Consider the following 23,036-nt stretch of genomic DNA (forward strand, 5'->3'; position numbering starts at 1 on the left):
TCTCTGCCTCAATCCCTGCCCTTCTCTGCAGCTCTGGCTTGAATCTGGGTTCCATCTCATTGTTTCTAGCTCTCCCTGCCAAGCTTTCCAGATGAGGATATAAAGGCTTAGGGTGTTGGTGCGTCCCAGGGCACAGGGCATAGGAGAATCTGAAAATAAAAATTTTCAAGGTTTTTTGTTTTATTTTTTTTTTTTGGCAGAAGAGGGTTATACCTGGTGTGCTCAGGGATTACTCCTGGATCTGCACTCAGGAATCACTCCTGGCAGTGCTCAGGAGACTCTATGGAATGTTGAGGATGGAACCCTAGTCAACAGTATGGGAGGCAAGCTTGGCCCTACCTACTGTACTCTCACTCCAGTCTCCAAGCTTTGTTGCTGGCGTGTTTGTTTGTTTGTTTTTGGATGGGCCACATCTAGAGATTCTTAGGTGTTACTCCTGGCTCTGTACTTGGGAACTATACTTAGTGGTGCTCGGGAGATCATATGGGGTGCTGGGGATCAAATCCAGGTTGGCTGCATGGAAGGCAAATGCCCTCCCTGCTGTGCTATCGCTCTGGCCCTTAAAGCTTTATTTTTCAACGCTGGGCACAGAGAAGCAAGTTGCAAATAGCCCAAAGTTGCTTTTTCTAAACAGCCATGAATGTTATAGACTTACTGTCCTGAATGGGGGGATGATGGGACAGGCTTACAGCTGGGAACAGTCCCTCACACTCAGCAGGTGCCTTCTGGGCCTTATGCCTTAGTTTCTATGAGCAGGAGACTAAGGTCAAGGATGGACTCTATATGGACTATATGGACTCATCCAGGCCAATGGGTAGGCATAAAGTAGACAGTCTGGCCAGGCCACCTGGAAGCACTAAATCATGGGGAGGGGCTCTTGGCACTAGATGGGGCCAGACGAAGGGATCGGGGTGTATGCCCAGATGCTCAAGTTCTCAGTTCCATTTGGTCACAGACCTCCTGGTAGAGACTGAGGGCTGCCTCTGCCATCATTCTCCTCAGCTATCCAACAAGGGACTGGTGGTATCCACCACTCTGCTTCCTGCCACTGACTATGGTGACAACAAACTCCTTTTGTTTGCCATTTATTTCTGAGGTTGTGGCTGGCACAACTGGGTGCGCTGGCGGATGAGAAAGTCAGTGCCAGGGAGGAGCTGAGTGGTGCCACTGAGCTACACCCCTGCTCAGGTAAATTGCCATCCCCTCTCTCTCCTTCCTCTTTTCTTACTTATTTTCTTTTGGTTTTTGGGCCACACTCAGCAATGCTCAGGGGTTTTTACTGGCTCTGCACTCAGAAAATCATATGGGATGCCAGGAATCGAATCTGGCTCAGTCAGGTACAAGGCAAACGCCCTCCTCATTATACTACCTCTCTGGTCCTTTTTCCTTTCTTCTCTCTTCCAGTAGCCACTGCCCCAAGACCCAGGATCAGGGAAACCTCAATAGTTTCCCAGGTGCTCTCCCCAACTCCCACCACACATGCTTGATACTCTACTTCTTTCCCCCTTCTTTCCCTTCTCTGATTGATGCAACCTGGTCTCACAGAGGCAAGGCATGCACATTAGCTCTGAGCTCATCCCAACCCTAGACCATCTTTTCTATAGTTTACCTCCCGGGCCCTCTAACTTAGTTCCCCACACTTTGCTAAGATAACCAATAGCCTGGTTGCTATTGGTAGTTGAACAGAGGAGAAGTTAAGATGATTGGGTGGGGAAGTGAGTCTTGTGCTCCGGGCTTGTGAATGATGTCCGAAGATAAGGCCCTGACAGGTGGACACACGATTGCTGTTCCTCGGGAAAAGTAGGCGGCAGGGGATGGTGGGATTGGGGACCAGCACCCTGGAGCCAGCAGGCAGGTGCTCAGCAGGGCAGCAGATCACCGTGGTTTTTTGTTTGTTTGTTTGTTTGTTTGTTTTGGGCCACATCCAAGGCCCTCAGGGGTTACTTCTGCCTCTGCGCTCAAGAAATCACTCATGGCAGGCTCCAGGGGCCATATGGGATACAGGGAATCAAACCTGGGTTTGTTCCAGGTCGTCTGCATGCTAGGTAAACACCCTACCACTATGCTATCTCTCCAGGGCAGTGTGTTGGGAAAGTGTCTAGTGTGGAGACAACCAGATCTCTAAAGGAGTCAGAGGCCTTGCCCATTCCTGGACTCACCACTGCCTGTGGGCTACCATTCCCTATGCCCAGGACTCTGGTGGGTGGGGAGGACACTGCCCGGACACTGCAACAGGCTCTGTGGACACATTTGGTGACCAGGAAGCCTTAGGAGAGTCAGTTATCTAGCAGCAATGCTTGGTGGAGAACAGGGGAGTGGCTTGGGGCAGGGCCTGCACAATGGTGCTGAGGGATTTGAGGACCACCCTGGGGCACTTATGGAGCTAGAAGGCAAGCCACTATAGTAGGTGGGGTGAAAGGAGAGTCTTAGCCCTCTTCCTACCACCACACAAGCATAGACATATAGACACAGACACATATATGTACACACAGAGGTACACACACAAACATAAACATATATATGCAAACACACATGCAAAGAAGTGCATGCACACATGTGTATAAACACAGGCACACACAAAACACATGTGTACTAGAAGCACATGCATGTATGTCCTTCCTTACACATCTACACAAATACACTCACACATGGACACATGCTCCTGCTCATCCACTCTTCCCAAAACTCCAGTGCTGTGACCAGCATCTAGTTTGGATAGCTGTGCTATACCCCTTTTGTACTCCCACAGGTAGCAGGTCTGCCTGTTTCTGCTCCATGGGTCTTAAGATGGCTAGACCTTGTGGAATTCCATGAGAGTCTCACAAAGGGCCATTCACAGAGCCTGGTTGCCTGCGCAGTCCCTACAGATCCCTCCGCAAAGTCACCTACTGGGTCACAGTGATGACACAGCAGGGAGGGCATTTGCCTTGCACACAGCCAACCCAAGTTTTATCCCTGGCATCCACCATGAGTGATCCCTGAGCAGAGAGCCAGAAGTAAGTCCTGAGCACTTCTGGGTGTGACCCATAAAACACCACCACAACCAAGAAATCATTTCTCTCTTCCTGTGCACAAGGACCTATTCCAATCAGAGTCCAAACTGTTTTTTTTTTTTTTTTTTTGAGTGTGGACATACCCTTGCTCTCTAGGGCCCGACTTCCTTGTCCTTTGCAATGAGGGGAGTGGAGTGCAAGAGCCTTCCTGAGGAACCAAGGCTCTTTGGGGATGTGGGCTACCTCCGCCAAGGCCCTTTCCTGTTACTTGCCTCTTGAGGGCCAACACAGTACTGACTGGCTGGAAGAAAGTTTGCAGAACCAGGCCTGAGGCAGTGCCAGGACCTTACAGACAAGGTCTGTGCTGTGGGCACAATGCTCTCACTCAGGCCAATAGCTGGCAGGTGGGCACAAGCTGCTACCTTGCCTTCTGCGGTAACTCATCATGTGTATCATAATTAAAAAGGCTTTAGAGATGGGTTGGAGAGAAAAAGAAAAACGTGCGCTGAGACAGACTTCCCAGGATGCTCAGAGGAGACCATTTTTCAGCTGAGACTCCAGAGAACAGAGACATTAAAGATAGATGGCTTGGTGCAAAGGTACAGCTGATAGTTACCAGGTGGGTGGGACTGAGGGGATCCTACCTCTGTCCCTGAATCAGGAAAGTGATGCCCCCCCCCACTTTCAGATAGTCAGGAATAGAAGGGAATAAATGATGAGTAGAAATAAGATAGAGTGGGGCCATAGGGATAACACAGTGTGGAGGGCATTTTACTTGCATGCGGCTGACCCAGATTTGATCCCTGGCATTCCATAGGATTCCCATAGCACCTCAGGAGTGATTTCTGGGCGTAGAGCCAGAAGTAACCCCTAAGCACCACCAGGTGTGGCTCAAAAACCAAACAAAACCAGAAATAAGATGGAGCCAACAGAGCTAAGTTTGGCCATCACTGAGTTCTAGCTGCTGTGCCACCTCCGTAGGGACCCGACTTTGTTGGCTGCCCTGTGGCTGGCGCTGTGCCACCTCTGGGAAGCACTGGCTGGTTGCATCCGCACAAGGGCATGTCACCAACAGGCCCCACTGTGACTGAGAATAGGGAAACCTCAGCCCAGGGTTCTCTGTGCTGGGGTCCTGACTCCACCGCTAGAACTGCAACTTCCAGAGCTCCAGGGACAGGCTGAGGTGATGTCTGTGGAAATTTCTAGTAATTCTAGGAGGCTGCAGGAACCAGCTCATTTTTTGAAGCTGGACCATGCTAGAACCTGCAGATCAGCCTGGATTCAGGACTCCCAGACAGTTAGGGTGGTGGGGGCAGCATCACATATTCCTCCATATCACATATGGGTTCTTTTTGGATTCAGGGGACCACATCAGGATTGGCCACATATAAGAAACCATCATGTCCCCCTAAGCGTTTTCTCTAGCCTCTCCAAAATGATTATGGTGCATGCTGTGTGGACCCTTCTGAGGACCCTTTCATTCCTCTGGCTGACTCTAGCCCCCCTTTCTGTCCACTCACCTTCCTCTTCCTCCACTGCCCACATCTGGTTTCTGAGCTGCCCCTCCCAGCTCCCATCAAAGACTCAGGAGCAGGAACCATGTCTCCTGTGTTTATTTACACAGGACCCAGCACAAACAAACCGTCTGTGTTAAGTGACTGTGTCTGTGGCTTAGTAAATGAATGAAAGGGTGGACAGAGAGGCCAGAGGAGATGAGGTGAGAGAAGCATTTCCCAGACACAAACCAGTGCTTGCAGTTTTGGGTTAGCTGGAGGGCATAGGCCTTAGGCGCTGGGGGAGATGGAGGACACTTGCTGGCCCCTGACCAGACTGGATCTCCAGCCTTGCAAAGGTCCCCTTGAACATCGCTGGACATCTCAGGGCCCAGGCTTAGCATCTTGTCTTGCTTCTCCCCAAAAGTGGCAGCCAGAGGAAATGCACCCCAAGAGAAAGTAAGTCATCCTCTCTGTCCAGGAAAGTTTTGATGAGCAAATTGCTCTCCTAGAAGGCCATCAGGTGACTCAGTATGTCTGTACAAATGGTTTTGAAAAAAGTCCCCATTGGACATGTTTGCGGAAATTGTCCTTTGTGAGGTGGTGTGGATTTGTTTAAAACTTACTAGTATGCATCAGCCTGACATCGATGTAAGAAATGCATAGAATCCAGAATCTTTAAATATAAAAATCTGATTCCAACAATAGCTAAAGTGTGAAAAAGTTTTCACTGGGACCACGGAGAATGACTCAGGTTGGACAGACTGGTATGCCTGGAACCCAGAGTTGGTCTTATGCCAATAAACTTCTGGGGTGAGGCCTTTTTGTAATCAGGCCAAGGATTTTTTTTCATTTTCCCCATATTTTTCTGGACCTATGCAAACAACGGTGATTGCCACTATCACACCTTTACTATATTGTTTTACTCTTCTCCTTTAAGGAAAAAAAATACAATTTACTGAACTTAAAAACAAATAACTGTAGTAGAAAGCCTGTCTCGAATTCAGGCAGGGGATGGAAAGGGGGAGGGAGGAATGTTATACTGGTGAAGGGGGCTGTTCTGTTTGTGACTGTAACCCAACTATGATCATGTTACTTAAATAAAAAATATTTAAAGAAAAACTTACTAGTATGGAGGCATCAGGGGCTGGTCTTTTCAGAAACAGTGTCTGGGACCCAGCAGACAGAGACCAACTTGTAGGCATGAGGTCCTGAGTTTGATCCCAGCACTGCCCCACATACTGCTGCTAAGGACTCCTTGGTGCTTCCACCAAATGTGTGACTCCAGCGAACATTTTAATCATGACTAAAGCATGTGACTGCCAGCAAGCTATTGTCAAGTGCCACAACTGAGCTACAGCCAAGCCAGAGAAAGGGAAGGAGAGGAAAGGTTGAGGAGGAGGAAGAAGAAGAGGAGGAAGAGGGGGAGGAGGAGGAGGAGGAGGAGGAGGAGGAGGAGGAGGAGGAGGAGGAGAAAGAGGAAGAAAGGGAGATGTTTCTATGCAAAACAGTCCCTGGACTCAATTTCTGTTCCTCCTGGAACTATTCCTCAGCCGGCAGACTGTGGCTCAATCCCCGTCTACTTCTCCCAGAGGAAGACAAATGGGGAGCAATGGAGCCTCGTGGCCCCAAGGCAGCGCTGAGCTCCTCCGAACGTCCTTTCTTGGAACAGTCGGAAAGATGCTGAATGAGACGCTAGAGAGAAAATAAATGCTAAATGAGTGGAGAGACGAAGTCGTTCCCCAGGGCCTCCGGGGGGCTAGCTTGGGTACAGAGAACATTTTTCAGGCTTCCAAAGAACATTAAGAGAAAGGGGGGGAAGGACTGACAGGGCTGAGGGTAGGAGGGCAGTTCGGACTGGCTGCTGGCTCCTGGAGTCATGCAAAGCTGATGTTTAAGCGTGTTCAGGGGTGCGGCTAGTTTCTGGGCCCACAGGGTTAAGCTCGTCTCCTCTGCATTCAGCCATGATTCTGGTCTCCAGCTTTGCTCCTCCGTCCTAGAGCATTAGCTTGTCTGATCTCCGGAATGCCCAGCACCCTCCAGGCCACCATCTGCACCAAAACCAAACCAGGCTTTCAACATGAAGCCTAAATGGACCATCAAAGCCTCCAGCAAGAAGTAGTCTTTGCTTTTGCACAAAATACAATGACTTTGAGGGCTCCCAGGACACCCGACATTCAACCACTGGGCTCACCCTTAGGGCTTTCCTGATGAGAGGAAAGACCTTGGAAGATTAGTTGGGGGTGGTGAAAACATGGGTGGACCTCCTGAGGGAACACTGGGGTCATTTCCGGGCATATGACCACACCTGCCTGTGCTTGGAGACTCTCCCAGCCCTGCTCAAAGGACCAGGCAGTGTCGGGGATCAAACTGGAGGCACCTGTTTGCAAAGTGTGTTCTCTGGCCCTTCTGACGACTATTTAATAACATTACATACTTTCTTAGGTGCTATACAACCTTTTTTTTAAAATTTGGTTTTACACCCAGTGATCTCAGGGGTTACTCCTGGATCTGTGTTCAGAAATTTACTCCTGGCAGGCTTGGAGGACCATGTAGAAGGCTGAGGATTGAACCCATGTCAGCTGTGTGCAAGACTAATGCCCTTCCCACTGTGCTATCATTCCGGCCCTGATGCTATGTAATCTTTAAAGCGGTGATTTGCTGTCTGTAGGTTGACTACATGTCTGGCAGGTGTTTCAGAAAGAAGCACCTAACTAGATATAAAACTTCCTGACAGCAACCCATTCTTAGGGATGAAAAATGCAGTGGCCTCGTTCATGCACAGTAGTGCCTCTTGCTAAAAGTCTGGCTAAGGGTCTTTCACCCTTGGATGCCCAAGCTAAACCTTGAGCCTGGGGGCCAGGAAGGTGGCGCTAGAGGTAAGGTGTCTGCCTTGCAAGTGATAGCCAAGGAAGGACCGTGGTTCGATCCCCCGTTTGTCCCATATGGTCCCCCCAAGCCAGGGGCGATTTCTGAGTGCATAGCCAGGAATAACGCCTGAGCGTCAAACAGGTGTGGCCCAAAAAACGAAAAACAAACAAACAAACAAACAAAAAAACACCTTGAGCCTGAGGTACGGCCTGGGCCTGCTTGGCTCTGATGCACAGAAGATCCAAGAAAGGGATTGTCGGGGAGCAAGATGCAGCTGCTTCCCTTTGTGTGAGTCTCATTGGCAGGGGCTGTTCAGTTGTGACAATAAAATCTGAATGCCAGGTACCAAGGTTCCCTGAGCTCTGTGCATCATCGTTCTAGTGAATGACGCTACCCAAGGAAACCCCAAATTTGGAGCCGCCTATTAGGAGGACAAAGGAGCCTGGAGCCCCTCAGATCTGTGGCCACCATCGCAGAGGAGGGTGGCCTTTTTGGGTCTGTGTGTGCAGGTTCTGGGGTATATGCAGAATCTCAGGGCTCTGCCACCTATCCTTCTTTCCTCCCTGGCACAGGGTCAGTAGCAGCAGTGACTCTCATAGTCCTGGGCTCTGGCATTGACTCTATGCCGGTGGGCATAGCTGAGAGCCGGCAGGCTGTCTCTGGGAAGGCTGGCCACCCCAAGACCTTAAGATTTTCGATATTTATCCCAAGAATCATTGGTCAAGACTCTGGCCCAGCCTATGTTCTACTTTCTCTTTTCATAGTGGCCACGGCCAACAGTGCATGAGTTTGTGGGGGGTTCCTCCTGGTGACTCTCTGTTTAGTGGTGGTACCTGGGGTGTCTTCTGGGGAATGAGATAAAATTCAGGTTCTCTAGATCTTGAGACCAGCTCCTAGGAGCCAGCCCTAGTGCTGACATTCTCACTACTACCCTGCAAGATAGTTACACACATGCACACACACACACACACACACCCTAGAATCTCTAGTGCTGACATTCTCACTACTACCCTGCAAGATAGTTACACACACACACACACACACCCTAGAATCTCTAGTGCTGACATTCTCACTACTACCCTGTAAGATAGTTACACACACACACACACACACACACACACACACCCTAGAATCTCTAGTGCTGACATTCTCACTACTACCCTGTAAGATAGTTACACACACACACACACACACACACACACACACACACACACACACACACACACCCCTAGAATCTCAACCCAGATGTGACTTTTCCCCAAAGGGTGAGTGCTTTCACAGCTTTGGCTCCCCACTCCCCAGCAATAAAACATTTTCTACTAGGTCAAAAGTGAAACCCAGAAGTGCAAACAACTGTGTGTCATGTCCCTAAAACTCCCTCTGTTCCTCTTAGGCAACTGTTGTAAATAAAGGCTGAGTCGAGTGACATTCATCTGCCCTGAGAGTCTATGGGGCTGTTCTCAGGGTACAAGTGAAGAGGGACACGGCCGGTCAGCAGAATGTCTGAGTCCTCTTGTGTAGGCCCAGGAAAGCAGCCCAGTCCCTGTCTGTGGTGATTTTTTTCCAGTCCCTTCAACATCTGGGATGCCTGTGTCCTTCGGCCCCATGGTGTGCCTCATTCTGCTCTGGCTCATACCTCCCTCTGCAGCACACAGGAGAGCAGACAAGGAAGCTGGGAGTCCCAAGATCAGCCCCTGAGCCTCTGCCCTTGCAGAGTGGAGACCATGATGCTATATTTCTGACCTATTTCCAGGAGCTGCAGGCACAGCTGAAAACCAAGAGGCTGAGCCCCTCTTCACTGGTCCCTTGGAGCCTGACCTGGGAGTCTGGATGCACAAGGTGGGGAGGCAGTGAAGGGAGATAGGGCATGTGAGCTGTGGGCCTGGACTCTCTCAATGAGAAGGGCTCGGGTGGGAACCAGCAGGATTTCCTAGGAACCATGACCCTCGCAGAAATGCTCTGTGTTTTGGCTATGTGAGAGGGCAGAAAGAACAATCTGGTGAGAGCACTTGCTACTGAGCCAACTCAGGTCACACGTTTGGCTTTCCCCTGAGATCATGCATGTGTGTGTGTGTGTGCAAATGTGACTATGCGTGGAATGTGTCCATGCGTTCATGTGTTCACGTACATGCATGTCCTTGTGGTGTGGTTTGTGTGCATGTGTGTGGCCTCTGCATATGAGCATTTGTGACTACATGTATGTGTGAGGTCATGTGTGAGAGAATGAGAGGGGAGATTTATTGTGTGTGTATGCCAGTGTGTAGATGTGAGTGTATGTGTAGGTTTCTGACTGGTATGTGGTGTGTGTGTGTGTGTGTGTGTGTGTGTGTGTGTGTGTGTGTGTATGAGAGAGAGAAACAGAGAGAGCCAACTCTGCAGAAGGCATTGTAAAACCCACAAGCACTGCTTGTTTCTGACCCTTTGATGACTCTGGGCGATGGGAGAAGGCTAGCTTGCCCATCTAGCTTAATTACTGACCCGGTAAAATGGGGTCACCTGGAAGTTGGCGGCACTAACATAGTCCTGCATACATTTACAGATCCTCTCCTGGTACTCTATTGGCCGCTAACACTATCCCAGGAGTAGGGAAGGCCAGTGAGGGACCCTGATCCCCTGACATTCAGCGACATCATTGCGACATTCTTCCTTCTGTCTGAGCGTCAGATGCACCGTGGCTGCCCTCATGGACTGGGCATGATTTTTCAAACCCTACCTGGAAACCATCTCTCTTTACCTGCTGTCTGGGGCGTGAGGCATTTCCACAGCTATGAGGTGCTTACGAAGAATTAGTTACCCAGGGACTCCTAGATCCCAGGGGCTGTAGGACTTGCAGGCCTTGGAGCCCTGCTGGTGGCCCAGGACATGTCAGACTGCCCAGAAAGGTCCGTGTCAGGGCAGGTGCACCAGACTGAGGGCTCCAGTCAAAGGGAAAGCCAGAATTAACCTGTGACCTTGTGAGGCTGAGTCTCTGGAAGACTGGGGGACCCATCAGTAGCTTGTTCCTAAGAGACACGGAATTTTCTAGTCCATGCCTTTCACATATGTGGGCTAAAAAGGTCTAGTTATGGGTGATGCTTCCACTTACATGAAGCTCTGTGGAGAGGCAGAAGTGGAGGCTGAGGTGGAAGCCTCAGATCATTTTCTCTTATTTAGTGTGGAGATCCCTGAGTAAACAATGTTTGGCCATCACTTTAGGTTAAAACTCCAGTGTCCTTCCTGGGTGGTCACTAGGATGTGGCCACAGAACCCCCCACACTTTGATCTGTTTCTATAGACCCCAAGGCAACCAGTTCAGCAAGGGTAACCAATGCTCACAGGCCAGGGACTGTGTGGCAGGGAGCGTGGACAGGCCAGTAAATGTGACACATTCACTAGTCCTGTGTGATTCTATGGAGATGCAACCCCCTGTCCAGCTTTGTCTAGGAAGAACCCAGAGACAAGAAGGCCTTAGATGTGGATACATTGATTTTTCTCCCAAACAGAGGCTGACAGCAGTCATAGACAAGCCTAAAAGGGAGGCCATGCCAGGCATCCTGAGTGGGGCAGTTGGGTGCTTGAAGCCAGGCCTGGGAGTCTTGGAGCATTTTAAGAAGCCTGTGAGGGCTGGATCCACAAAGCCCTGAATGCAGCAGATGGGCACACTTCAAGGCAGACTGTCCTATGCATGGGACTAGCTAGGCAGAGGGTCACAAACTTATTACATCTTTTGTCCTCCTTCCAGGAAAAATCCATTCAGCACCTGAAGGGCTGCTTTTTCATGCAAATGAGCACACAGCACCCCTTGCTGGACCTGGGCTACTCATGCCCCTCTGATCTCTCACTCACTTGCCAGACTCATTCAGTTGGGCTCCAGGTGCCCAAGGCACCAGCATGAAGTCTCTGAACTGGAGCTTTTATGCCACACACGCACACCCAGCCAGCTCTGCTGTCCAGGACCCCAGCATCACCACAGAGTGTGCAGCCCCCCAAGAGGGTGGCAACACCCATGGGCTCAGCAGACACGAAGAGATGTCCCAGCATTTGTGTGTGTCTCTGTGTTTATCTGTGCCTGTGTGTACATCTCTGTCTGAGTATGTGCCTGTGTAACTGTGTATCTGTGATTGCGTCTTTTTCTATCTGTATATGTCTTTGTGTACCTGTGTGTGTCTGTGTATATGTGTGTCTGTGCTTATGTGTATGTATGTATCAGAGTGTGTGATATGCGTCCTTCCTGATTAACAGTTGACCAATGTAAACCCTTACATCTATACTCAAAAACGCCTCCACATTGAAAATATACCACACCCCACACACCCCACAGGATAAATACAACCACACTCATAATACACACAACATAGACCACACACAGGTCTCAGCCTCATAGGAAGACAGGTAGTGAGAGGGCTTGTGTCTCCCACTGACATGATGTCTCCACCATCTGCAAACAGAACTAGGTCTCCTGAGCCTGAGAGGCAGGATGCAGGAGGTTCCCGAGACAAGGCCCACTTCAGGGAGGATGACAGAAATGTGGGCGACTCTCCAAGAGTCGTTCCAAGATGCTGTGAATCTCCCGTCCTCTCCTCTCAGTCACATTTCATTTCAGTCACTTCCAAGAGTTCTTTCAGGAAACCAAGTGATCCAAAGAGGGGCCATGCCCATAAGGCAAGAAAGACATTGGAAATCTGTTTAATCAGCACTGAGGGGAAGGAGGAGCAGGAAAGAAAGTCTGTGCATGGGTGGGGTGGTAGGGGATGGGGAGGGGCTGTTGCTAGGCAACTAGAGCCCGGTCCTCACAGCTGCCACCCCCCAGCCCCCCAGCCCCCGGGCTCCTCCTCACCCAGGGCTGGCAGAGCCATCTGGTCCAGGTGCAGATGTGAATGTATCTTTCTCGTACACATGTGTGTATGCATAAACCTTGCGTGTAGATGTGGATGTACTTATGCCCATGTGTGTGGGGCCGGTCACCCCTGCTTGTATCTATCTCAGGCTGCAGACGTCAGCTCCATCCCAGGACACAGGGAGTCGATCCCCGCTTTGTTCTCTTGCAGACCCGGGTCTAATCTGCCTGTCCCCCAGGGATGACATGAATGAGTTCCCTTCCCCCATGCCACTCACATGTTTACTAGATTTTTCTCTGTCTTGGCCCCCCCATCTCAACCTCTGTTGCTTCACTCTGAGCCTTTACGACAGGAAAGGGCAACAGCCTCCTAAACTTTTATGATGGGAAATGGTGAAAGCCCCCGAACCAGAGTGGGAGACGTCTCAGCCTTGCAGAAAGCAACCCCAGAAATACTGATGGGAGCCCTGGGTAGTCTGATCCAGCTTATGTCGAACCTTTGGAGCCACTCCTTGCTCTGAAAGGTCTGAACAGAAGTTTGGAAACACCCCGATGTGGTGATGCCCTTCCACTTGGGGGGCCCACAGCCCTGGATGAGGGTGAGATGAAGGTTCTGGCAGGGCCCAGCCAGCCAGGAATCAATGGCAGCCTGGCTCGTACCGCACTAACAGGCCAGCCGGCCAATTGGGCAGCCCTCCTATGGAGGGCTGAGGTTGTTCTCCTGTTCCATCTTTGCACAGACACTGGGCACAGAGGGAGATTCGGGCTTGTCTGGTAGGAACCGTCCTTGGGAGCCCATGTCTGTCTGGGGTCTAGGGCCAGCGACTCTCAGGGGCTGCAGGCCAGTCTCCCTCAAGGGGTGCGCCGAGAATCTCGCGGATGAGAAAACGCTTCATCTTGTCACTTTACACTCTCTCCAAGACAGACAAGAGACTGGAATAGGAGACACCAGGGCTAGCATGCACCTTCAGCTTTCATGGGGTGAAGGTGGGCTATTGATGATGATGATGATGTGTGTGAGTGTGTGTGTGTGGGGGGTGTGTGTGTGTGTGTTGGAAGCTTCAGATTCCAAAGGACTGGGAGAGATGCAGGTCTGGAAAGCAAAAGTAGATGCAGGAAATAATCTACACAGTGAAAGGGGTTAAAAACAGGTTTAGGAATTCCAAAACACAAGCCTTCCGCTCCTAAGAGACAGGAAAGTTCGTGGAGGAAGACCAGAGAATGAATGCAATGCTTCCTTGAGACCTGAACTTTTTTTTTGTTTGTTTGTTTTTTGTTTTTTTGGGCCATACCCGGCGTTGCTCAGGGGTTACTCCTGGCTGTCTGCTCAGAAATAGCTCCTGGCAGGCACGGGGGACCATATGGGACACCGGGATTTGAACCAACCACCTTTGGTCCTGGATCGGCTGCTTGCAAGGCAAACGCCGCTGTGCTATCTCTCTGGGCTCGAGACCTGGACTTTTTATTAGCAAGTACCAGGCTACACCCTGGGGTGGAGAATGAATACTCAGTAGGGTAGGACCCAGTAATCTAACATGTTGTGCGCACATGCATACGTGCGTATCTCGTGCATAAACACACACGTCTATCTGTCTGTGTGCGCATGTATGTGTGTGAGTTTGTATTTCTGAGCATACACGCACGAGTGTGTGTCCATTCACAAGTGTGCACTCTTTGTGTTAGCGTGTTCGTGTGCGTTCATGTGTTCTCATTTATGTACATGTACGTGCATATTTCACCATGTACATGCCTATGTGTATCTATATGTGAATATATATGTGTGTCCATGCATGCATGTATGCCTGTCTATGTCTCTCTGTGTGTCCGTGTGTCCATGTATGTGCATCTCTGTGTCTGTCTGTTTCTGTGTGTGCGCACGGGTTCCCAGACCCTGCTATTGTGCTCCATCGGCTCCTCTGGATATCAGTCAAGTACAGTCCTTACAAATTTCTGTTTGGCGGAAGTGATTTTATGGGTAAGAGCCAAAGCCAGGGACTCAGGCAGGCCAGGGGACTTGGCAGAGTCTGTCCCTCCCAGGAGACCAGAATGCTGGGATGCTCTGTTCCTCCCTCAAGAGAACAGTCAAGCCTGAGGTGTCAGGCAGGGATGCTGCACCCTAAGGCACTGAGAGTGGCCTCCTTGAGCAAGACACCTGATCTCTGTCTGCCCTATCTCTCCTGTTGATCATGGATCGGGTGGGATTTACAGGGCACTTTGGAAGATCTGGAAACAAATTCCACAGACCATGCCAAGGGGAGAAAAGTTTAGGGCTGCCACTTTGCTCTGAGACCCAAAGGGCCGGCCATGATCTCTAGGCCTGGCCTGTGAGCTGCAGGTGCACTGAGGCCAGTGGACTCCTGATGGGAAGAATTTTCTTGATTATCTGAGATTTGGGAGGGGTTGAGCCACACCTTTGGGTGCTCAGGGAACCAAATGGAGCACCAGGGATTGATCTGGGGTTAACTGTATGCACAGCATCTCCCTACTCACTGTGCTCTCTCTTTGACCCTTGTCTTTCTGTGATGCAACTTCTCTCCTTCCTGCACACTGTCCACAGGGTCTTTTACCCCAGAGGAAAAGCCAATACAGGAGACCACCTGCCTCCATCGAGGCTCACAGCTTCTCCCGCTCTACCACAGATACAGAGAAAAAAATCAGGAAAACATCAGAGCTTACTGCCAACATCCCCAAATCCTTCTTCAACACTGAACAGACTGGGAGAAATGGCTAAAGGAGAAATAGCTCTGAGAATGGTCAATCCAGGAGCTTGAAAGGATCAGGAGAGAGCTAAGGGGTCTCTCGTGACGTGTTTTAGACTATCATCAAGATTGATTCTTCATGGACTTCAAGATCAGAGCTCGGGTCAGGAGTGACAACGCATTTGCCTTTCACGTGACCAACTGGGTTTGATCCCCAGCATCTCATGTGGTCCCCCAGGACTACCAAGAGTAATTTCTGAGTGAAAAGCCAGGAGTAACCCCTGAGCTCCACTGAGTATGATTCGTCACCCCCTTCACACACACACACACACACACACACACACACACACACACACACACACACACACACACACACACACACACACAAACAACATCAGAGCTGGAGCTAGTCTAGAGGGAATGGCATTTGCCTTGTAGGTATCTGATGTGGTTTCATCCCCGGCACCACCCATGGACCCCAAGATCCATCAGTAGTGATCTGAGCACAGATTAGCCAGGAGCATCCCTAAGCATCTCCTGGGAGAACTCAAGTCCTGCCTTCCTAAAACCAAAGTACTTCAAGAGGAGTCCATGGGGCAGTGACAGACAGTGATGAGTGGTGGCATAAGGAGAATTTTGTTGGTACAGTCCAGATGGGAGCACTCTGGGGAGACAGTGACCATGTTTTATGCTTGTGGGCCTGTGTCTGCATGCCTGAACCTTGGTTTCCTAGTTTTGAAAGAATCTACCACGCAGGAAGAAAGTGGTGTTGAGATCATTCTCTCTCTTCCTCTCTTTCTCTTTTCTTTCTCTCTCTTTTTCTCTCTCTCTCTTCTCTCTTTCTCGTATCTCTCTCCCCCTCCTCCCCCTCTCTCTCATTGTGTGGAACTAACCTCTTGCACTCCCTCCTGTTCCTGCCACAAGGTTCCATGTGACAGAGGCATTGGGCATATCTGGCCACACTGGGGCCAAGTTCCATTTCTCCAATGACTGATGCACAGGTTAGGGGGAATCACAGAAGGTCAAAAATGTTATGGTATGAGAAAGCATGTCCTGGGAAGGGATGGTGAGAGGGGCCAGTGGCTGGGCCCAAGTCACTGTCCTTGACCAAGAAGGGCTTGGACTGCCCTTTTCCAACCAAGCACATGCCTCCCGAATAAATTCTCTGACTCGACATCAGACACCCCAGCCTGTGTCTCTCAGGACAAGCTGATTTGCAGACCAGACCTTATCACCTTTGGAGGTCTTCCTTCCTGTCTCACATGGAAGGTGTGTTCTGAAGCCCTGGGACTTGATATCAACAGATGTTTAAAATCCCTCAGGCTACTCAAACCTGGGCCCACACTGGGCTGTTCATTCCTCAGCTCTTGTTGGCTCAGGAAGAAGCTCTGGGCTGAGCACTACCAGGGATGACCCAGAAACCAAAACCAACACCTAAACTGAAAGATTCAGGTCACTTGCTGTCCCTTACAGTGCAGCAGGGAGGCACTTGTCTTCCATGTGGCTGACCCAGGTTCTATTCTGAGTACAGCATGCAAATCACTGCTAGGAGTGATCTCTGACCACAGAGCCAGGATTCAGCCCTGAGCACCACCGGGCATGGCCCACAAACCAAAACCTTAAACCAAAAGATCCAGGTCACTTGATATCCCTCCCACTACCTCCTGCCATTGCCTCTAGCATGTCCAAACCTTACATCTCACTGCAAAGTAGTTTTTGGCCCTGGGTCAAGGCTACAAAGGGACATAATTCAAAAGACAACAGCACTCTGGGAATGTAGGTCAGTCCAGAACAGCCTTTTCTTGGCTGAGTGAAAAACTCCTTTGGTTAAACTAGATCGTAAATGTTTTCACACTATTAGTCAGCAAAAGTACGTTCATCACTGCAACTCAACTATTAGCCCTCTATGTGATTTTTAGCAACTTTGGAAATGCCAGCGAAAGGCAATGTCAGATGGAAAAACAAAAAGAGAATTCTACAGAGGTGATGATTGGAGCCAAGTGAGAAAGACAAATACGAAATGTGGAAAGGGAAAAAGTGGTATCCCCTATTATGGGCTGTGGTGGACTATGAGCTCTTTGCAATTTTCGATCTCCTGCTGCATTTCCAAAGCCTTGGTCACTTCCATCCTGTTCAAAGCCCTGAGTCTCTCACTTAGTATGAAGAGCTTCCTGCCCATGCAGTATGAACAAAGGATAGGGGTTTCTAGATATGCATGTCCCCCGAGGCTGGTCTTTTATACTCCTGCACCCTTGATCTGGGCCTCTTCCTGGTCATGTGTAAGTGACAGCCTGAAACAAAACTTCTGACAAAAGTCAAAGACCAGGGGCTGTACTGATAGCATAGCATGTGGCCAACCCTGGACGGACTCCAGTTTGATTCCCAGCATCCCGTATGATCCCCCAAGACTGCCAGGAGCGACTTCTGAGGGCAGAACCAGGAGTATCCCCTGAGTGCCACCGAGTGTGGCCCAAAACCAAGGCACAAAGTTCTAATAGGCAGATCAGAGAGATAACACAGTGGGTAGAGCATTTGCCTTTCATGTGGCCAACTGAAGTTTGATTCCTGGCATCCCAAATGGTTCTTTGAGACTTCCAGTCATGATTTCCATAAAATTTCCATGATTTCCAGAAGTACAGAGACAGGAGTAATCCCTAAGCACTGCCTGGTGAGGCCCCCAAACCAACCAAAACAGAATGAAAGTGATGGTCTTCAGGGCTTTGCGTACAACTATGAGCAACATCAGAGTTCTGGGTTGAATTCTGAGTGCTACCATGACATCCACTGTTGCATTTCCTCTCCAGAGTCAATTGTGATGTCAGCAAAGATTCCCAAGATGAGCTTAGGGTTCTAAGCCAGTGCCAAGAGATGGATTCTCCCCCATTCCACCTCTGAGTGCCTCTCGGAAATAACAATATTTTCTGCCTGCCTCTGAGCAAGGAGGAATGCAAGGAAAAAGCTCATCATGGCTGGCCAGTTCTTCAGGATTTAGACCAGTCAACTCCACCTTAGCAGAGAGAAAGTGACTTCCCTCTCAAGACTCTCAAGAGAGCTACAGCTGGCCCCGAGTGCACCAGGAAAAGAGCAGAAAGAGCGAGCAAACATGCCCGCCAGATGTGTACTGGCCTTTGGCACACCCCAAGTTGGTGCTTATGGGGACATGTAAGCAAATCACATACCACACCCCCCTCGCCAACACAGCACAACAGCCTTTGGAGGAAGACAGAGTCTGAGCTCCAGTCACTGACCTGTACAAGAAGCTCCAACTTCCGGTCATCAAGGAGATGGACTTGACATCGACGGCCCTCCGTCATCTGGGGAGAGAAAATGGAGGGTCACTGAGAGGGGACATGATGGGGCCACCCAAACCCTCCTCCATTCAAAACACTGTATGGAGGGGCCAAATGATATCACAGTAGAAAGGACATTGACTGGGTTTGATCCTCAGCTTCCATATAGTCCCCTGAGCCTGCCAGGAGTAATTTCTGAACACAGAGCCAGGAGAAACCCCTGAGCACTGCTATCCCTCTATGGAGTGCTCCCTTAGGTGAGGCACTGTGATCCTCTGAAGAGAACTTAAACTCTACAGCAGGCGGCAGAACGGAAACAAGCAAGCCCAGGGACCAGCTCCGGAGGGCCAGTGTGGACTTTGCTTCATTCTCGATTTTATCAACATGCACTACGGAGACCCTTCATGTCTGTGGAGAATCTTGGCCACCATAGCGCTCTGCCCAGGGCTAAGTTCCCCCAGCTATACCTGAACCCTACCCAATATATCTTCGTTCCCGCAGCTGCTCATACCTGGCCACCCATCTAGATGCCTTCCCTGCTCACACCTGCCTCTTCTCTGCCCGGTCGTCTTCCCCTGCTTATGCTGTGTGGTGGGGCAGGAAGCAACAGAACCAGGAGCCCCGAATCCAGCCCTGTCTCTATAGGCCTTTGGACAGTAAAACAACACCAAAATCTCATCTACAAGCAAACAGAGGAGATTGGGCCCAGTTGCGGTGGCAATGGCCTGGATGGGGGCAGGACTCCTGGCTACATGCTGGCTGAGCAGGTCTTTGCTACAGTCCCAGGACATCACAGTACCGGCAACACTTTCAGAACATGGGAGCCCCATCTCCAGAGCACAGAGAAGGATGGGGAGAGTGATTCAGACCAACAGTGGGGAACCCCAGCATTGTTTCCCTGCAAGTCAGTAACCCTCATCTTGGCCACTGCGTTTCACAGTAGTGTTTGACAACAGGTACCAAAGGCTCCTGAAAACAGGCCAGCTGGTCCTCAGTTGGAAAAACGGCCCCAGAACCATCATCTGGATGAGACCCCCATTATCCTGCACCCTGGGGATCTTGGGCCCTGTGACTCCCACTAAGGTGACCCACTTCCAGGGGTTAAAGGGATGCAAGAATGTGCCTGTCACACGAGCATTTACAGGGAAGACGAGACAGAACTTCCTCTTCTGATTCGGCCCAAGTGTTCACATGTACACAGAGGTTTGGGGGGTGCCCATGAGAAAATTGCTTGATTTTCCTCAAAGGGAACCAGTGCTTTCTGAGCTGGACAGAGTACAGCGGGAAAGGTACTGTCCTTGCACATTGCAGACTTGAATTCAATCGCAGTCCTTTGAGAACCACTAGGAGTGAATCTTGAACACAGAACCAAGAGTAAGTCCTGAGCACTGCTGGATTTGGCCCACACTCTCTCCCCCTTCACCCTTTTCTACTTGCATCAAGTTTGAGGTGTTCCCTTTGAGCTCAAAATTTAAGGGATCCATTCTGTTGGGCAGTAGTGGGTCTTGAAGTTTCCTGGCTCTGAGTTCAAAGTGTGCCTCAGTGTCCCCAGTCTCCAGAGCTGCTGAGAAACATGTTCTCTGCTCAGAAGTCCCCATTGGAGGCTGAAGTCAAGGAAAATTATCCTCTTGCTCAGGAAAGTCAAAATGGGTAGCCAGGCCCAAGTCAGGCCCCTAAAAAGCCCTCTGCCCCCAAAATGTCTCACATCGGGGGCTGCAGCAGCAGGAAGATAGGCCCCATGGTCTCTGGACTTCGAGACCCCAGCATGGAACTACCAACCCAGCTCTTACATTCTTAGAAAAAACATTTTCAGACCCAAATCAAACCCTAATGAACTACGAGGCATGGACTTTCAAGGTGCCTCTCAAAAGGACTTTTCCAAACTTGGGCTGGGGCTCCAAGTTCAAATATGCAGCTGTCTACACCACACAGGGGTAACAGAATTCACAATTTGTCTGTAGGACTGATCAGGGAGTGGGCTGGCAAACTCTAGAGCTGTGTGTGTGTGTGCGTGTTTGTGCGTGCGTGCGTGCGTGCGTGCGTGTGTGTGTGTGTGTGTGTGTGTGTGTGTGTGTGTGTGTGTGTGTGTGTGATGGCACAGAGGGTAAGGCCCTGGATTGGGTCCACTCCACAGCATCCTGCTTCCTGCTGCCAGGAGAATCCCTAAGCACGGAGCCAGGAGTAGTCCTCGAACATGGCTGGGAGTGGCCAAAAACACCCCCTCAAACAAAAGGAAAGAAATCTCCAAGGCATTCATTCTGTGAAAATTGTTTCTTCAAATCCCAAATGAAGCAAATCCCATTTCAATATGCTCCTCTCACATCTTTTTCACCTGCCTGCCTCTTTACCCCTCTCTCTTTCAGACACATACACTCCTCCTACATCTCATTCTCTCTCACACATGCTCACTTTGGAGGTGTCCTCTCCCCCTTTCTCTTGCCAAATTACACTTGTGCTCTGCTATTTGGTTTGCAGGAAGCACCCTGAGGAGATTCTACAAGAGCTGCTGACAATGTCCTCACAGACCTTTGGACAAGCGCTTGTGAGCAACAGATCCCAAGTTAAGAAACAAGCCATGGTGTTTCACAATAAAAATAAGAAAAAAAAAAAAAAACTAGTCTGGGCAACCCTCCATTTCCCACTTCTTCCATGTGTACAAGAGGAGGCTGTGCAGAGCAATAGTCACTCCTGACAGGCTCACCCAACTAGCTCTATCCAGCCATGCTTGCCTGCTTTCCCAGGAATCAGATTTGTCTCTAAGACAACACACTTATAACCCCTCAATGAAAGCTTTGGGACTCACAGGGACACATAAGATGATTTAAAATGATGTTTCCAGTGGGAGGAAATTACTGCTACTCCCAACCCATGGAAATCCTGTTCTTGGACATTTTCTCAACAAGCAGCTACAGTCCATGTTAAAAGCAGCCAAGCCTACGCCTCCTCAGCACAGACACCCCACACTTTTGGCTTGTCTGCCCAGACAGGGCTCCTGGCCTGGATCCGATGGGGATAACAGCACCTCATAGGCTACCCTCTGACCCCAGCCCTCGGGTGGCCAGGGAGGAAATTCCAAAGACATGAGTACAACTTCCCAATACAACGGTCTGCCGGGCTTCTGTTCATGGGTCATCTGGATGGGTGACCGCCTTCCTCCCCTCAGCATCCGCACACTGAAGGTCCAGGGACCTAGTGAGGGACCAGCAGGTCGAGAGAGGACAGAATCTCAGTCATCACAGAGCTGTCACATCGGGAGATGAGTGAATGAGGCCCATTCACAGCCACGGCAAGAAATTGGCCTGACAGGAAATACACAGACAGAAGGTCTTGGGGGCAACTGAACAGGAGCTAAATTAGTCCTTCATTCCCCCCTTATTTCACAGGGGGCTGCAGAGATAGAAACAGTCATTATAAGCATATGATGCAATACAGGAAAGCGTGTCACACCAGAAGGTTCTATTCCACAACAGAGACCAGGGAGGGCACCTCTGGCCAGAATTCCCAATAGTCCCAGTGTGACTGACTGGCCACTCAACATTCCCATTTCCCTCTCTCTGCTTTTTAACTCCAGCTCAATTCTCAGTTGTCAGAGCCTGTGAAAAGAAGATGGTCACAGAGGCCAGGGAGGCCCAACTCAAGGGGAATGGCCTGGCCCCTCCTGAGTTCAGTACACACTCCACAGCCTCCATGCATGACCCTGCCTGTCTGTGATAGGGGTTCTGGCCTATGGTGATTCTGTCACTCGATTTGCCTCATGAGAGCAGCCATGTGAGGGCAGTGCTGTGAGAAACACACACACACACACACACACACACACACATACACACACACACACACACACACACACACACACACACACACACGAAGTCGAAGTGCAGGAAGCTGGGCTCCCATAAAGCTCAGCCACTACTGGGGGCTTCTGGCGGGTCTTTGATAACAGAGACCCCCCCCCCAAGAAGAAGTTCTTTTCCTCTGACACAGCACTGGTGGGAGCAGCTGGAAGGTTCTGGGAACCCCCACAGCAACACGTTTCCTTCCTTTCTGATGGTGATGATGTACTGCTGAAGGGCAGAAAACTTTACTTGAGAGTTTGGCTTCTGGGGCAAGTTGAGAAGACAAGGACCTAGATAGAAAAATTGGTCTGGGCTTCCCCACACAGGTTGAGACATTGGCTCCTTCACTGTCCATCACGACAGTTCTGACATAGGGTCATGGATAGCGGACAGACACTCAGCCTCCAGAGTCCGCCTCTGACATGGAAGCATGAGTAAATCATCACAGGCGGGCTCAGGAACCCTTCTGTCAACTCACATGGGGACTGTTGTTCCCTTTAGTGACACACACACCTTCAGTCTTGTTTCTTCACAGGCATGCTCAGGAGCCCATCGTCACCTCAGACAGCTCCTCTTGCTCCCCAATTAATAATGATAAAAACCCTCATGTACTGATGATGTTCAGCACGGCCACATCACCCAGTGCCAGGCCGCTTGAAGTCTCTGCCCTGTGGACTGTGCTTGAGTGCCAGAGCTACTCTGGCAAAGTCCTTCTTTCCAATATGCAAGAACCTTCTGGTAACACAGATTTGCCTGAGTATCTCTAGTTCAACAGGTCAAATTCTTTTTGTTTGTTTTTGCTTGGGGTCACTCCTTGGGGGACCATATGGGATCCTGGGGATCGAACTCAAGTCTGCCATGCGTAACTGCTCTACCGGCTGTGAAATTTTTCTATTTTTATGGGGGTTTAGACACGGTCCTGTTCCCAATCAGGGGTCTTAAGATTCCTTTGGGTTATCACATATTTACAGTAAAGACTCTTGGCATTAAAATGCTACTAGCTGTGTGGGAGGGAAAGATAAGGCTGGGATTTTGACCTGA

General features: G+C 50.1%; 1 protein-coding gene across 3 annotated transcripts in view; it reads right to left on the reverse strand.

Moving 5' to 3' along the window:
- Positions 1-23,036, reverse strand: part of FRMD4A (FERM domain containing 4A) — a 337,218-nt gene that overhangs the window by 88,782 nt on the left and 225,400 nt on the right. For all 3 annotated transcript variants that reach the window (XM_049777757.1, XM_049777756.1, XM_049777758.1), the window contains one exon: positions 18,121-18,186. In XM_049777757.1, the coding sequence (XP_049633714.1) occupies positions 18,121-18,186 (66 nt within the window). The remainder of the gene's footprint in view (positions 1-18,120; positions 18,187-23,036) is intronic.

Source organism: Suncus etruscus, chromosome 7 (assembly GCF_024139225.1).
Source record: "Suncus etruscus isolate mSunEtr1 chromosome 7, mSunEtr1.pri.cur, whole genome shotgun sequence".
NCBI classification, from domain to species: domain Eukaryota; kingdom Metazoa; phylum Chordata; class Mammalia; order Eulipotyphla; family Soricidae; genus Suncus; species Suncus etruscus.